At 47.0% G+C, this 17,312-nt stretch overlaps 1 protein-coding gene across 1 annotated transcript in view; it reads left to right on the top strand.

Moving 5' to 3' along the window:
• SIM2 (SIM bHLH transcription factor 2) overlaps positions 1-17,312 on the top strand; it is a 48,067-nt gene that overhangs the window by 15,101 nt on the left and 15,654 nt on the right. The window contains exons 4-7 of the mRNA XM_061167968.1: positions 3,876-3,984; positions 6,535-6,620; positions 9,876-10,075; positions 15,594-15,700. Coding sequence (XP_061023951.1) covers positions 3,876-3,984; positions 6,535-6,620; positions 9,876-10,075; positions 15,594-15,700 — 502 coding nt within the window. The remainder of the gene's footprint in view (positions 1-3,875; positions 3,985-6,534; positions 6,621-9,875; positions 10,076-15,593; positions 15,701-17,312) is intronic.

Here is a 17,312-nt window from a genome sequence, read left to right as displayed (position 1 = left end):
GAACTTTTTTAAAAGCACATACTGGAATAAGTCTACTTCATTTGGCGGAGTTTATTCATTTATTTTTGCTTTGGAATTAGTAAATGTGGCCATCCTTGCTGTCAGACTTTGGTGCCAAAAAAATGACAGAGAGAACCCCAAAGTTCAAATTGTCTCCTCAGCCCATAATTCAAGTGTTGGGGGGAAAAAGTCAGGCTTCGACTTGTAAGTTCTGTTTGGTATATGCCACACTCATAATCCAAAATAATTGGTGAAGACAAACTTACATCTGCTTGGAAGAGGTAGAGTTGAGGAAGCACTCTTTATCCGCTAAGTTTATTAAATGATTTAGTTTCACGGCTTTTTGATTAATTAACTTACATTTGAAGCAGGAAAAAAGCCTTGCATACCTGCTGTGTATTTCTTCAAACATTTTAAAGTATCCTTGTGGTTTAAATTTCCTTACCAAAGTTGCATATGGTATATAACATCTAGGTAACTAACATGCATTCTCACATAATATAGATACATATGAAATAGCTGTTCATGAGCTACATAAAGGAAAATGTAGTATTTGAGAGTGTGGCCGGAAGCACAACTGTAAAAATAACCATGGTGTTGTTTGGAGCCATAAGACTTAATCCTTTCACTTTTGAAATAAAGAGAAAGAACAGCGTTTAATGTTTGTTGACATAACTTGAACTCTGAAACCCAAACCATTTTATTTTAAAATGCTTAATTTACCATAGTCAGCAAAACACCTAAAGCGGAGTAATGTGTATTTCCAGAGTACTGGGTGCGTTTCCCCTCCAACCCCAGAATATATCCATTTAGTGCTGTATTTATCATATGTAGTTCTCTTGGCAGGAAGAAAAGCTATTCAGCAAAACATAAAAAAGCTCTTAGTAGGAAAGCAATTCATTTTGTAGTTAGCTGGGTTTTACAAATACTAAAATATCACATTGAGGGTCTGTTTTAATAAGGTTGATGTATGAGAGCTGGGAGTTTTATAAAGACAACCATAATTTTGTTTTCTTTTTTCTGGTGAGGTAGTCACATTTCTTTCAACATTCAAAAGCACGAATAGATATCTCAATACAGGAAACACCGTGTCAACCATAATTTTGATTCAAGGTCAGCACTGTTTTATCATTCCCAAATTTGTTCTTTAAAAACATTTCCGTGATTTGAAGACTGTTTTACTTCCTAGACAGCCTTAGAGGTTTATCACGAACCTGAGTGTACAGAAAACCAAGCTTTTTCATTCATGGACTGCACTCTTCTCATTCTCTAAAGGCATGTGATGAGAACAGGCTCTTTGGGAACAGATGAAGCTACTTCAGGGATTAAAACACAAATCAAATCCCTATGAGCCCAGATGCAAGTCTTTTTACAAATGTATGAAGATGTTTCTCTACCAAGGCATCAGTTACTTTTTTCTAAAAACAAACTCTGAGCAAACCAGAGTTGTCATTTTTCTCTTAAAAACCCAGGTTAAGGGAAAAATGATAGGCTAACACACACACACACACATTCTACTTATTTTTTCATTTTTAAAAATAAGGCACTGGAATTGTGAATCCGTTAAAGAAAAAAAATAGTTTTCTTATTGATTAGCCTCCATTTTTCTCCACTTGACAGGATCTCTACGGCTGCCCTCAGGAAACAACTGACTTGAGTGTTGCTAGGTTGTTTAAACTTTTTTAAAGATTAACAGGACTGACTTAAAAGAAGACTATTTCATTTTTACTCTTTTATTTTTAATGAAATCATGTACTAACTTTTTAAAATAAAACTTGGCACAGAGTAGGTTCTTGTCTTTTTTTAATATCTGTGGCTGCGCTGGGTCTTAGTTGCGGCATGCAGGATCTTTAGTTGAAGCATGTGGGATCTAGCTCCCCATCAGGAATTCAGATCCAGTCCCCCTGCACTGGGAGTTCGGGGTCTTAGCCACTGGACCACCAGGAAACCCCTGACAGGGTAACATAGGCAAATATCCTTTTGGGTCATCAGGAAAGTGCCAGGTTGGGGAGGTGGAGAGGGAGGGTTTCTGTAAGCAGATTCTCTCCGTTGCTGTGTATAATATTGGGGAAAACATTCCATGAATGATGCAGAAAATAGAACTGAGAAAACCATTTTTTTAGGGAACAAGATTACTTGGGAGGCCAGAAACATAATTTGTTCTGAATAAAGACAACTCTTAAACATCTCAACACATTGGAGAAAGTGGATGGGAAGAGTGGGATGAACCCCTTCACCTCTCCGTGGCCCCCTAGTCTGATGATGGCCTTGACCCTGATTTGGAACGGTAACTCCCAGGAGAACCTCTCCATTAAACTACTTGCTGGGGCTGCCCGAAGGGGCACCGTCAGGGCTCCCCCTTTTCAGAAGGTCTCTGCTCTGATTAAGAACAGCCACGAAGGGGTGGTTGGGACAAGCCTGCCTTTGCTCTCGGATGGGGCCCTCTCCCCTGGGGGCAGGGCTGAGAAGGTTCCTCAGACCCACCCAAGATTCTGTGCCACCCAAAGGCAGTTGCTCACCTCAGCATCTTCCCGCACTGGCTGTAGTAGAAGTACCACCACCGCCCCAGGGGCCCTGACCGATACCAGGTGTATTGATTCACTAACCTGGCCTGCACTGTCGATCTCTGAAAGAGGATCCACCACCACTGCTTGGAAGGCTGCACTGTTGGTGCTAGCTTCTGGAACATTCTATGCTATGGCTCATCTTCTAATGGGGGAGAGGGCACAGGTCCTGAGGATCTCTGTCATCCCCTATTGTGACACTTGTGTTTGGGAGAACAATTCAGAAGTTCTCAAGGTTAGGACCTCTGAGTCATCTCCAGGGACGTCTGTGGAAAGATGGTGACTATGATACTTTCCTGGGGAGGCCTATGCCTAAATGCAAAGCTGAGTCTGGTCCAGCAGGGACATGGTCTCCAGGCCTGTGTGGGCTCCTCCGTGGGGTGTGTCTGGAAGTAGGTGGTGTGTGAATATCAGGGGAGCAGCCCTCAGGTCACATGGCTCACTGGAGTGGTCCACACCCTCCCAGAGGTCACTCAGCCAGCCAGCCATACCCACAAGTGGGAGCCATGGGGTTAACACAGTGACCCTGGACCAGACACATTTCTGGCCATGTGAAATAGGCCTAGCGGTGGTCCCTGGGGAAGGACCTTGTTGGGGGCAGTTGTCCTTGATCAAAGAGAGCCACCAAGTTTCCCCTCTCAGCCCCTGAGGGCAGGAGCTGTCTGTTCTGGACATCTCCTGGCCACCTATCCCTGAGGGCAGCAGGTCAAGGATGGGCCTGGCTGTGGTCTGATTTTTCTTTTTTTTCAAGATTTATTTATTTATTTCTGGCCATGCTGGGTCTTCATTGCTGTGTGCAGTCTTCTTGCTGCAGTAGCTTCTCTTGCTGTGGAGAACAGGCTCTAGAGCACCCACTCAATAGTCGTGGGCTTAGTTGCTCTGAGGCATGCGGGATCTTCCCAGACCAGGGATCAAACATGTGTCCCCTGCATTGACAAACAGGTTCTTAACCTCTGGACCACCAGGGAAGCCCCTCCAGTCTGATTTAAGGCACTTCCCATGTGAAGGATACTGCCCAGGCCAGGAGGGTCCCCTGATCCATGGCGCACCTTTTCCATCCTTCACTCCACTTCCTCCTGCTCAGGACTCTCCTGGCCTTGTTGGGAGACCATTGAGCGCTCATTGAGAAAAGGCAAACGTTTCTGTCAGGGGGGTGGGGTGGGGTAGGGAGGGCATGAGTTGTAAGCTGAGATCAAGGTCCTGTTTCTCCCTGGAGGGTGCACACCTGTGATACAACTTCACCTCCTCCCTCCCCACCTCCCCAAAGTCCTAGAGAAGATTCCTGACTTCCCCCCTTCCTTTCCATGGCAGGTGGAGCTCACGGGCAACAGCATTTATGAGTATATCCATCCCTCGGACCATGATGAGATGACAGCTGTCCTGGCAGCCCACCAGCCTCTTCACCATCACTTGCTCCAAGGTATTTCCTCCAGACGAAAAGAAACCAGAATGAACGCCAGACGATGCTCTTTGTCATGACCTACGGGCTTTGTTTCCCACACTGCCCATCCAGGGTCCCTCCAGCAAACACGCAGTGTCCACTGAGTAGGAGTTTGCTTTTACGCCTCTGTCCTTTAAAGCAGTACTGCTGATCCCCTTTCATGTGCTGGAGGCTGTGAGAGGTGCAGAGTAGGAGACAGAGAAAAGTGGTCCAAACCTTCCCTCCTAAGGTGCTCCTGGTTTAGAATGCCAACGACCCAGGTCTAGATCTGGGCTTCTTAACCACAGGGTCTGAGGATAAAACTCAGGGAGACCATGAAATTGCATGAGACAATTACATCTTTATTCCCTCTTTAGTTGAGATCTAGTGTTTCCTTGCCTGTAGACTAGACAGCAAGCCATCTTACTAACACTAGTACCTGTGGCTCTGACTACAACAGAAATCACAGGTATTTTCATTTCACGTTGTAGTTGTTGCAGGTATTTAAACATATCGGTTATGCTCACCACTGCTTTGAAATTTCAGGAGTTGAGTCTGTTGCAGGATCTTGTTATTTTATGTGTTACTAAAGTAGCACATTTATAGCCCACTGTGGTAAGCACCCTTAGAATAGATGTGGTGTGGCTATACCGTGGACAATGTGGAACCAGTCTTCACACAAAGGACTCCTTAATTTACAACTGCTCTGAGTGCTAGGAAGACACAGAAAGACGTAATCCAAGAGCCCTGGCCTTGTAATTCCCTCCTATGGCCCAATGAGACCAGCCAGTATGCTGACCAATATGTCACTTGTCTGCTTTGGGCTATGGAATTCCAACGCAGCCAAAATTCCACAGTGAGATAAAATGCCAAAGAAGTGGTGTCAAATGTGATGAGAATGGGGTAGCCAGCCACAGCGGGGAAAAAAATGGATTCCATTCTTATTGCTTCCTCCTGTGCTGGGTCCTTCTAAGGCTAGGAGGAGAGAACACAGACTAGCACTATCAGTTTTAAAAGAGCTTGCAGATCCAGCTCTGCAGCCTTCCTGTTTTAGCCCCAGAAATAGTCACCATGAGTCTACCAAGGATGGACACTGGTAAGCTGGTTTCTGAGATGAGATGGGGGCTTAATTGTAGCTGTGACCTCTGGTGCTTAAGTCCTTGGAGATGGTCTGGCTGCACAGATGAACAGGAATATGACTCTAAAGAAGTAATTTCTAACAAAATGAGAGCTAGAAGAGCACATTGCTCCTGACTCTAGTGCTTTCACTGTGGAGTTTGTTTAAAGTTGGACAATGACCGATGGAATCTTAAGAGAATCTCTCGAACGATATGTTGTGTTTGTTTGTTTTAACTGAAGTATAGCTGGCTCACAATGTTGTATTAGTTTCAGGTGATAGAGTGATTCGGTTTTATATATATTCTTTGTCAGATTCTTTTTCACTACAGGCTTTTACAAGATATTGGATGTGTTATTGTTTTAAAAATCACAGTGTGTTGATTGCAGGGAAGTGGGCTTTCTGCCATTAGCTCTGGTTTCATTTTACCTTCCATGCTTTTAAAAAGTGTTTGGACAATGACAGTAAATGGGAGTTGGGATTATGGCGAGACACATCCAGTTGCCCCGTGGGGTTCACGTCTGAAATGAGCCAACAACACAGGAGGAGCGGGTCTGGGAGAGGTGGGGTCTGTGTGGGACTCATTTCCACAGCCAACCAAGTGTTCAAGCTTTGAGGTTCACAAGCAGTTAGTTTTCTCCCCGATTTCTCATCTTTTTTTTTTTTTTTTTTTTTTGCGTCTGAACTGGCTTCATTGTTTTATGGTAATTGTGTGAGACGTGGGGCTCTCCCCCAAACTGTATAATTACTGGGGGTGATGGTCTTTGGACCTGAGCGTGGAAACATGACAGACTGGCTGCCATGTTAAAGGGAAGCTCCCCGGCCCCAGCCTGGGTGGAGGAATTATGGGTAAACGTGAAAGCCCCGCCCACTGGGGGAGTCGGGGCCTCTGAGGCGACAGGGAGGTGCACAAGGCCTTCCATTCCCCGTGGTAACCTTTCTTTAAAAATTAATTTATTAACCACCACCAAATGGCTGTTTATTTAGAGTGGAATGACCTCGCTCTCACCCGGGGCGAGGACGCTCTGCCGTCCGTGCCCAGAGAGCTGATGTCCGCTCAGTAAGGCGGAGGGTGTTTCCTCAGGTTGTTTAGTCACCTCAGTCGTGTCCGACTGTTTGCGACCCCATGGACTGTGTAGCCCGTCAGGTTCCTCTGTCCATGAAGTTCTCTAGGCAGGATCCTTCTCCAAGGGATCTTCCCAACCCAGGGATCGAACCTGGTTCTGTCGCATTGCAGGTGGATTCTTTACCGTCTGAGCCACCACTCAGGGCCTGGTCACCAGCAAAAGCGCTCTGGCTGGGGGTCTGAGCGGTCCCGGGCTGAGGACTCTAGCTGCTGGATCCGGCCCTGAGGGTTTATTGAGAGCCTGGGGATGAAGTCAGGGAAAGCATTGTGGGACAGTTTGCCAATCTAACTTCCTGCCTGCTTTCAGAGTATGAGATCGAGAGGTCATTCTTCCTTCGAATGAAGTGTGTCTTGGCGAAAAGAAACGCTGGCCTGACGTGCAGTGGATACAAGGTACCCAGCCTCGGGGCTCATAGGAGGGAAGGAGGCGGCCGCGGGTCTTTGCCTCACATTCAGGAATATCTGCAGACAGGAAGGTGTGGGGACCCGAGGGTTCTATACCGCTTAATGTAGAACTTTCTAGGGACACCACTCATAGCAAATGTGAAAGCTGGCATCTTACGAGGACATCCCAGGCAGGCTGGATTGGGTTGTCTGAGACCAGGAATACGTGGGGCTAAGGGTAGAATTTGACTTTGGCACCTGCAGGTTCTACTCTGCACACAGGGCAGTCCCTCTAGAGTAGCCGCACCTAGACTTTCTCCTGCCGCAGAGAAAAGGATCATAAGCCCATCACTCTGGAGCGAAAGGTTGACAGGAGCCTTTTTATTTTTTCAGGCTTTTCATTTTGTATTGGGGTGTAGCCGATTAACAATGTTACGATAGTTTCAGGTGAACCAGAGAACTGACTCTGCCATTCATATACATGTGTCCCTTCTCCCCCAGACTCCCCTCCCATCCAGGCTGCCACATAACATTGAGCAGAGTTCCTCGTGCTGTACAGTAGGACCTTATTGATTATCCATTTTAAATATGGCAGTGTGTACATGTCCATCCCAAACTCCCTAACTATCCTTTCAGAAAGGAGCCTTTTTGCAGGAGAATTTGTATAAAAGGAGGGAGGGGTGACGTGAAAAGAGAGGGAATGGTTTTGTGCTTTTGTCCCCTCTTTCTGGAATACCCTTCTCCCCTCCTCCCCATTCCATGGTCTGTTTTTCCCCAGCCTCTCCTCAGCCCACTCCTTTGAGCCTCACTCCTAGCTTCTCCCTTTGACCTTCACCTTACTCTTATTTCATAGTCTGGGCAATGAGTTTCTTATTTGCTGTCCCAGACCCTCAGCCTCAGAGATGGGAGCCTCCAGCACTGCCCTACACACAGAAGCTATACTTCTGGAGACTTGGGCCCTGTGTTGTTTCTGACACTTATTACCATCCGACTGGCTGATCTTAAGTAAAACCCATCACACACCTTGTCCTCAATTTCCTCATCAGTAAAATGGGAGAATAGGTTCCATGGGTAATGTTTGTTCCAGCTCCAAAGACTGAGTGCGTTTGGGAATACTGGAGGAAAGTTTTTGAAAAGAGAATATTTTAGCTGCTCATCACTACTGTTAGGATGATCTTGAGCCTTTCAAGATTTTACTGACTGTAACTTATGTAAATGCTTCCAATATTGAGGTTCAAAGCTGTACACATGTTTCTGTTTGACATCTGCAACTCTATAAACACTTTCTTCTATACGGTTCTTGGCTGGAACAGTTGTTAATAGAAGGGTTTCTATATAGCCACTCTGAATTTTTGCTTATTGTTGTTGTTGTGCAGTTGCTCGATCATGTCTGACTCTCTGCAACCCCGTGGACTGCAGCACGCCAAGCTTCCCTGTCCTTCATTATCTCCCGGAGTTTGCTCAGACTCATGTCCATTGAGTTGGTGATGCCATCCAACCATCTTCCTCTGTCACACCCTTCTCCTCCTGCCCTCTATCTTTCCCAGCATCAGGGTATTTTCCAATGAGTTGGCTCTTCACATCAGGTGCCCAAAGTATTGGAACTTCAGCTTCAGCATCAATCCTTCCAATGAATATTTGGTGTTGATTTCCTTTAGGATTGACTGGTTTGATCTCCTTGCTGTCCAAGGGACTCTCAAGAGTCTTCTCCAGTACCACAGTTCTAAAGCATCAATTCTTTGGCACTCTTTATGATCCAACTCTCACATCTGTACATGACTACTTGGAAAACTATAACTTTGACTGTATGGACCTTTGTCAGCAAAGTTGTATCTCTGGTTCTTAATATGTTGTCTAGGTTTGTCATAGCTTTTCTTCCAAGAAACAAGCATCTTTTAATTTTGCTTATTATGAGTAGAGAAAACCTTAAATTATAAATAAAGTAAATAGGGACTTCCTTGGTGGTCCAGTAGTTAAGAATCCATCTTCCAGTGCAGGGGATGCAGGTTTGATTCCTGGTCAGGAAACTAAGATGTCACATGCTGCGGGTCAACTAAAGCCACATGCCACAACTAAGACCCAACACAACCAAATAAATAAATATTTCCAAAATATAAAATAACTAAGGTAAAATTTTAAATGAGGGCTTTTTGCACTGAAAGAATTCTTCATTTACTAGAGTGATATAGTTTGTCAAATGATATCAATGTCAAGTTAACAGTTGCCAAGTTCATCCTCATCAGGGGGTGATAAGCATTAAGAATCATTACTGAAGTGAACATTATGGAACAAAAGATTCAGTTCAGTTCAGTCGCTCAGTCATGTCCGACTCTTTGTGACCTCATGGCCAGGCCTCCCTGTCCATCACCAACTTCCGGAGCTTGCTCAAACTCATTGAGTCGGTGATGCCATCCAACCATTTCATCCTCTGTCATCCCCTTCTCCTCCTGCCTTCAATCTTTCCCAGCACCAGCATATTTTCCAATGAGTCAGTTCTTCTCATCAGGTGGTCAAAGTGTTGGAGCTTCAGCATCAGTCCTTCCAATGAATATTCAGGACTGAGTTCCTTTAGGATTGACTAGTTGGATCTCCTTGCAGTCCAAGGGACTCAAGAGTCTTCTCCAACACCATAGTTTCAAAAGCATCAATACTTCGGCGCTCAGCTTTCTTTATAGTCCAACTTTCACATCCATACAGGACTACTGGAGAAACCATAGCTTCCCAAAATGTCTTTGTTGTGCCATCTAATTGCAACTTGGCCCTGAGTTAAAGTGAAAGTGATAGACAGTTGTGTCTGACTCTGCAACTCCATGGACTGTAGTCTGCCAGGCTCCTCTGTTCATGGACTTCTCCAGCCAAGAATACTGGAGTGGGTTGCCATTTCCTTCTCCAGGAGATCTTCCCAACCCACGGGTCAAACCCGAGTCTTCTCCATTGCAGGTGGATTCTTTACCATCTGAGCCACGAGGGAAGCCTGTTAATTATGCTTAAATCCATTCTGTGGTATGTTAAAGTCCCCTCTTATGGAGTTAACCTGAGCATAGTCAATTGCATAAGACAACCCTTATATTTAATTATGATACTGTCTCCTAAGAAAGAAGTAGAGTTCATTTCTTCCAAGCAGTGAATCAGGCATCTGTCAGCATGTTGGCCGCAGGGCTCAGTAGAGGCTGGATTTGGGGATACTCCAGCTCGCTCCAGAAAGCGAGCAGGCCCAGAGTCAGGAAGAGTGGGTATGAGGCTGACCCTGCCTCTGTTTCCCAGGTCATCCATTGCAGCGGCTACTTGAAGATCAGGCAGTATATGCTGGACATGTCCCTGTACGACTCGTGCTACCAGATTGTGGGGCTGGTGGCTGTGGGCCAGTCGCTGCCGCCCAGCGCCATCACTGAGATCAAGCTTCACAGCAACATGTTCATGTTCAGGGCCAGCCTCGACCTGAAGCTGATATTCCTGGATTCCAGGTGAGTCTGGCACCTGCTGCAGCAGAGTTCTGGAAGATTCTGACAGTGGAAACCAGACCCTGGAAGCTACACTATTAAACCAAAATGTAACAAGCAATAAGCCATACTAAGAATGTGTATTAGAAAGAGATTTTGTGAATCGAAGTCAAGAATTGAAAGAATTAGTATCGACCTTAATATTCAGGGGTGACTGGCTTCTCCAGCTTATAGATACTTGTTTTATTTGTTTATATTTTCGTTATCTCACCAGAGTTTGAACTGGAAGTATGTGTTGTGGGCAGCAGCCTTTTTTGCAGGCCCATGATGTCAGGATTCTGCCTCATATCTCCATCAAGTTGGTAGGATGTTAAAACAAACAGAAAGTTTCCATTCTGAGTGGTGTGTGTTGTGGGAGGCCTTCCAGCTCCATCTGGCGGGAAGCCAGGCTCTGACGGTCACCACAGAACTGGGGCAGCAGACAGAGAGGTGGCCTTTGCTGGGGGAGAGCTGTAGTCTCAGCTTCACAGGCACCTTTCGGGGTCTGGGCCAGGAGGTCACCTCCAGTGGATGGGGACAGGGAAGCTGTAGTGCCCCCAGACTGTTTCCCACTGGGCAAAGCCCAGCAATTTGAGAATTTCTTCTCAGAGAGAGGAGGGAAGATGGACGGGGCAGAGGCACTGACCTGTTGTTTTGCTCGGCCTGGGGGAGCCCGCTGGCAGGGGGAGGCCTGAGGGGGGGCACTCCCTGGGCTACCGTTTTCTTCATTCACTCGGCTGCCCACATGGCTGTTAGGAAAGACGAAACTAGATGGTAGATGGGAAGTGTTTGTAAAAGGAAAAAACCTGATATACCTGCAAGGTGAGTCATCTTGCTTCCTGGCCTTTTAGATACCTCGGCTGTACAGACAGAAACAAATGGTCAGAGACCCCACTCCTGACTTTTGGTGCATGTAGCTGAGCTTTCTTGGAGAAAAGTTAATATATATATATATATATATATATATGCACATATGGCACTAGTGTGTGTATATATATATGCACATATGGTAATAGTGGTGAAGAACCCACCTGCCAATGCAGGAGACATAAGAGATGTGGGTTCGATCCCTGGGTCAGGAAGATCCCTGGAGGAGGGCATGGCAACCCACTCCAGTATTCTTGTCTGGAGAATCCCGTGGACAGAGAAGCCTGGCAGGCAACAGTCCACGGGGTTGCAGAGTCAGACCCAACTGAAGTGACTTAGCAAGCAGGCATGCGCATATATGTATGTATATATAAATACACATATGTATAGCACATTTTTCCTGTATGTCTTGAAGCTAGGATTTATTGATTTTTTTCCCACTTCTTTTCTTAAAAGATTTGTTAAAATTTACAATAGTTATAGTGCATGGGCTTAGTAACCCTGAGACGTGTGGGATCTTCCCAAATCTTGGATTGAACCCATGTCCCCTGCATTGGCAGGCAGATTCTTAACCACTGGACCACCAGGGAAGTCTTTTTTCCACTTTTAAAACATTGCAGTAAAATATACATAACGTAAACTTGATCATTTTACCCATTCATGGAATAAAAGTAAACTTACTTGGTCAAGGATGGGAGATGAAGACATTAATTAGTTTAGTTCATTGTAAATGCATCTCAGAACCATTCGGAGGTAGAGACATGGCAAGGCATGGCCTTACAGAGTCGTCATCATGCTCCCAGAAACTCTAAGCCTAAGCGGAAACATAACTCCTTGGGGGAAGGATGCCCGCCCCGCTTGGGAGGGCCAGACGCTGCCCGGGGACGATTTCCTGCAGTAAAGATGGGAGCACTGCAGGGGAGGAGCCAGGCATGGGGTAGACAGCATGACCCCCGGGAACAGAGCAGCTCTCTCCAGACTTAGGAACCACTTCTAAAAGGGACTTCCTTCCCCGGTGGTCAGGTGATTAAGATTCCACGCTCCCAATGCAGGGGGCATGGATTCGATTCCTGGTTGGAGAACTAATATCTCCTCATGCTGCAAAACATAGCCAAAAAAAGACCTCAAAAAAAGTGTACTGCAAGAAAATCCACTGGCCGTGTTTATTATTGTAGAAATTTGGGAGAATATGACAGGTTTCTCCTTTGTTTTATCTCCCACTTTTTCTTCAGTCATCCTGGGGAAAGCCTCTGAAGCTCAGTGAATTCTCTAGAAGAAGAAAGAGGGGTGTTTCCCCAGAGAAGAGAGTACGGGTCTTCTGGAGCTGTTCCATCCGTACAGCTCTGACACATGAGGGACAAAGGGAAGGCTTTACAGAAGAGGGTGTGCGACCTTAGCTTAGAGGCCAGCTTCCTCCTGAAGGGACCTCAGATTTTCCTCTGCGGGTTTTCCTCTGCTTCGGGGTGTGAGGGCCAGGCCCGAGTGGGTTGAAAGCAAGGTGGTCATGCCGAGGAAGACTTCCTGTCTCTGCAGGAGCCCAGGAAGCTCTTCTTGCCAAGTACAAGGAAGCTTCTAGCAAAGTCTTGAGGTGCTTCTGAACCCCAGCCACCCAGGAGGTCCTTAAGATGGTCAGAAACTTGCTGGGAAATTCTTCACACTCTGGCCTTCAGGCGGTTGTAGCAGCTGAAAGGCCACTGGGCTGGGGGACAGAGGAGCCGGCCCAGTGCTGGGTGGGCAGCAGAATGGCCTGGTGGGGTGATGTCAGTTCCTACATCCAAACCCCAGAAGCCACAGACTGGGGTTGGCCTGAAGCCCAGCAGCTCCAAAGTCACAAGGGCCAGAGTGGTGGGCCTGGTGGAGGGGGCCCGGCCCGCACCCCCCCCCCAACATAATCCCAGACAAAACTGAACTCGATGTAACCTGAAATTTGGTTCATAGGGGTTTTGTGGTATTTCACTTTGAAACTGTAGCTGGTGCTTTTGCTAAGGATGGGTGAACCCGACGATGTTTGGGGTTTGGCAAATCCCTCTGACAGGTCTTCAGACACTAGAGGGTTGGAAAAAACCAAGAAGGCATGCTGCCAAAGCCTTCCCTTTCCTTTAATTTTTAAAGCCAGTGTGTACTTTGATGAGAAACTTAATACATGTGTTTCTGATTCATTTACACGTTTGGGGCCGTTGTTCTGAAACTTTACGTCTAACGGGTCTGGGAAGCCTCTTTCATCCCCACATGGTAGAGATGCCTGGTTTTCTTCTGGGGGGGAGCCAGACGTCTCAATTTTCCTGCCACACAGAGGCAGACTCCGGTGGGACCTGAAGTTCTAGGTGGCCCTCGGACAGTTCCCCCGGGCCCTGAGAGGCTCTGGTCTGTGCAAATTCCCTTTCTACCCACCTTGAGCCCCATCTCCTTCCTGCCCTGGAGGAACACCATGGAAATGTGTACACCAAATAGTGAATGATTCCAGGGAAATATGAGGCTCACAGAGATTTATGACCCGAAGCCCGTGCAGAGCTCAACAGAAAGGGGAGCGGGTTAGGGAATGAAAGTGAGGTCAAATTTCCCCGTTTAATTTATAGCTAGCGTTTCAGATCCGGGCCAGCAGGGCCCCCAGTCCCTGCCACCCTCAGTCCCCACTGACTTCTCATGGTGGCCTCACTGCCCTTGGAATCTCCTCTCGTCCCCTTCTTTCATCTATTCTTGAATAGCTGTCACCAAGATGTTGGGGCCACCTGCTCCGGGGACGTGGTTCCCAATACAGTTGCCCAAGGCCTGGGAGGCAGTATCACGGCCACATGCAGTTCTTACCTGCAGGTGGAGCAATCCATGTGCTAGTGATGATGCCATCGTGGGTGCTGGGAGCTACTCTTCTTCAAAGAGCTAAAGTGGGAAAGCTATATGCCTGAGGCTTGATGAAAATAAGAACAAGATAGGGGCCTATAAGCACCGGGAGAGTGTTTCCATTTCCACAGTGAGTTTAAGGCTTGCTTTCAGTCACAACAGTTTGGGATGTTGTTTTACTGTTTCTGGGGGCTCTAAGACAGTCCTCCATTGATAAAGAGGCTTCATTGTCTCCATTATTCTCTATATCTCATCTATAGGAATGAGCATCATTCCATCATAGCATCATCACCCTGAGACCAGCTGTACCAGTTAACAGTGTCCAGTGTGGACGGGAGGGTTACAAGTTTGCACATGCAATAGGCGAGATGTGAAATCAACCCAAGTGTCCATCATTAGCTGAAAGGATAAACAAAATGTAGTGTCTACATAAAATAGAATATTATGCAACCATAAAACGGAATGACATTCTGGTAGATGCTATGAATGAACCGTGGCATGAATGAACCGTGAAAGCATGTTAAGTGAAAGAGAAACCAGACATGAAAGGTCAAATATTATATCCCTCCTCTTAGATGAAATTTCTAGAGTAGACAAATTCACAGAGATAGAAAGTAGACTTGCCAGGGACTTGGGGAGGGAAAGTGGAGAATTATTGTTTGATGGATACAGTTTCTGTTCTGGGTGATGAAAAGTTCTAGAAGTGGAAGTGGTGATGGTTATTGTGAATTGTACCCTTTAATATGGTTAAAATGGTAAATTTTATGTTGTGCACATTTCAACTATGATGATTTTTAAAAGATTCACAGTAATTTTTAAAAGGTTCTCTTTCCCAAAAGCCCCAGCGAGTGGGCTCTTTCTCACCTTGGCAGCTTCTCCTGATATTAGTAACAAGTTCACTGTTTTTTTAAAAATACATAATGTATACTTATTTATTAATGTATTTATCCATTTGCCTGCACCGGGTCTTAGTTGTAGCACGTGGGATCTTTAGTTGTGGCATGTGGCATCTAGTTCTCTGACCGTGGATGGAACCCAGACCCCCTGCATTGGGAGTGCAGAATCTTTAGCTACTGGACGACGAGGGAAGTCCCAACAAGTTGACTCTTAAATGTCCTCTGATAAGCTTCACCTTGAAAAGGGATACAGTTCTAAGTCATTCCAAATCTTTTTAAGTTTTTAAATTTTTTTTAGCACCTTCTGCAGTTGCTTGCTTAAGGCTATTATTGGAACTCTTAAATATCCCACAGATTTCAGAAAATAACTCCTTTTTATAATTTTATTTATTTTTATTTTTGTCTGCTCTGGGTCTTTGTTGCTGCATGGGCTTTTCTCTAGTGGCAAGTAGGAGCTACTCTTAATTGCAGTGAGTGGGCTTCTCATTGCGGGGGCTTATCTTGGTGTGGAGCATGGGCTCTGGGTGTGTGGGCTTCAGACTCTAGTGCACAAGCTTAGTCACTCTGAGACATGTGGGACCTTCCACAGGGGACCAGGGAATGAACCCATGTCTCCTACATTTGGCAGACAGATTCCTATCCACTGAGCCACCAGCGAAACCCCCAAACCTTCTTCTAACTAGTGGTTTCAGAAGGACATTCCTGCTTACGAAGAGTGTGGCATCCTGCACCAGGCTGGGGTTCATAGACTTTCTTCTTGTAAAAAAGATCATTCTTAGTTTCCAACATCAACAACTCCACCAAGCTGTTTCTCATCTGATTCGTTGGCAAAACCGACGTTAGTGTAAATGAAAGGCAATCTCAGGGCTGTGTACCTCACGGGACCTGCCATCCTCCCCCAGGGTGACCGAGCTGACTGGGTACGAGCCGCAGGACCTGATCGAGAAGACCCTGTACCATCATGTGCACGGCTGTGACGTCTTCCACCTCCGCTACGCGCACCACCTCCGTGAGTACCGCGTCACCCTGGCGGGAGCCCTGGCCAACAACCCAGGCAGCCAGGAGGGGGCGCCACAGAGTGGGGACGGAGCCCTGGTTTGGTGCGGGGACTGCCCGTCTCGTGCTCACGTATCTGAGGCCTCAGATCTGTCTCCAGGCAGCCCTGGATTTCAGCTCTGCCCTTGTCAGTTCTCAGACATCTCAGGAAACCCCGGCAGGTGTGGGATGGTTACTGGAGTCTAGATTATGGATGTGGAACCTCAATTTTTCTGTGCCATCTGGATGCCAGTTATGGATAACAACCAAAGCAGAAGAACTAATCACTTACAGGGAACTTACTACCATCCAGCTCTAGTTTAAGGGATTAAATACGTTACCAAGCCAGTGAGGGAGGTTCTCATGCGCATGGTCCTCCTTTTACTGTTGAGAACGCAGAGGTTCAGAGAGGTTAAGCTCCTTGCCCATGGTCACACAGCAAGGAGGTGGCAGAGCTGGGCGGTGAATCCAGCGAATTTGGTCTCCAATGGCTGGGAAGCTCAGGGAGACCACAGGTTTCTAGGATGGGAGAAGTCCACATGGAAAGAGAAAATAAACAGTACTCCATTTGCAAATGGAGGCAGTTTGGGGAACATACAATGGGAAGGTGGGGGTGCTAGTCACTGAAGTGTCTAGACAAGTATCGCTTTCTTTTCTAGAATCCAAATTGAGGCAGCAAATAACTGGGATGGAGTAGAATACCTCACCCTCCCAGTGTCTAGCCCCGCCATGCTGATGGCCGGTTCAGGGGTGCTTGTTCGTGGGTTGCAGAGGGCTGGGGAAGCCAGAGCTTCTGTGACGCGGCCCTGATGGCACGTCCTGCTTCTTGCTGTGTGAGGAGGACTGAGAGGCATCAGAGGACAGGTTGTGGGGCTGGTTGGAGGCAGACGGTGGGTCTAGGGGCTGCCTGGCCATTTGGTGACAACTGGGACCCGGTCAGCCTGGGAGTTACCAGGGTGTCACTGTTCTCGCGTCCTGAGTCACTCAGGGCAGAGACCCGTGACGACTGGGATGTTGGCCGGGCGGACCTGGTGGCTTCTTCCTGTTCCTTGTAAGTCACGTGGAAAGAACTCTCCCTGCTCAGAAACACGGAACTGTGAGCAGCCTTTTCTTTCTTTTCGTACAAATGGCCAGTCATGCTCTCATATAAACATCCCTGACCTTCTTAAAGCCCCGCTTGGTAGGAAGCAGCTGCCTAATGTTGGGATGGGTTTTTAGGGTAGAGTCACTGATGCGGGAGTTTGAAGGCTTCCTTGTGCAAACAGGGTGGGAAGTGTCCCTTATAGAATGAGATCTTTGAGGGCCTGAACGGGCAGGCGGTAGAGGGGAGCAGTGGGGAGCACGTGCTATGGAGTAAGGAGAGTGGACTGGGACGTGGAAGACAGTGTGCACCAGGTAACGGTCTAGGAGGGAGGACAGGCTGGGGGCAGGGGACCAAACGGGAGCATTCACAGCTCCACACACACCCCCACCACTGTCGGGGTATCCGAGGGGAAGCCCCAGCCCTAGGGGGTCCCGGCCCCATCCCTCCGAGACAGGAGGGCTTGGGAGCCTCTCTCTGCAGCACAGGAGTTAACAGTAAATCC

The sequence above is a fragment of the Dama dama genome, chromosome 19 (genome assembly GCF_033118175.1).
Source record: "Dama dama isolate Ldn47 chromosome 19, ASM3311817v1, whole genome shotgun sequence".
NCBI classification, from domain to species: Eukaryota; Metazoa; Chordata; class Mammalia; order Artiodactyla; family Cervidae; genus Dama; species Dama dama.
Note: the sequence above shows the minus strand (reverse complement) of the source record. Positions and strands in the feature narration are given on the sequence as shown.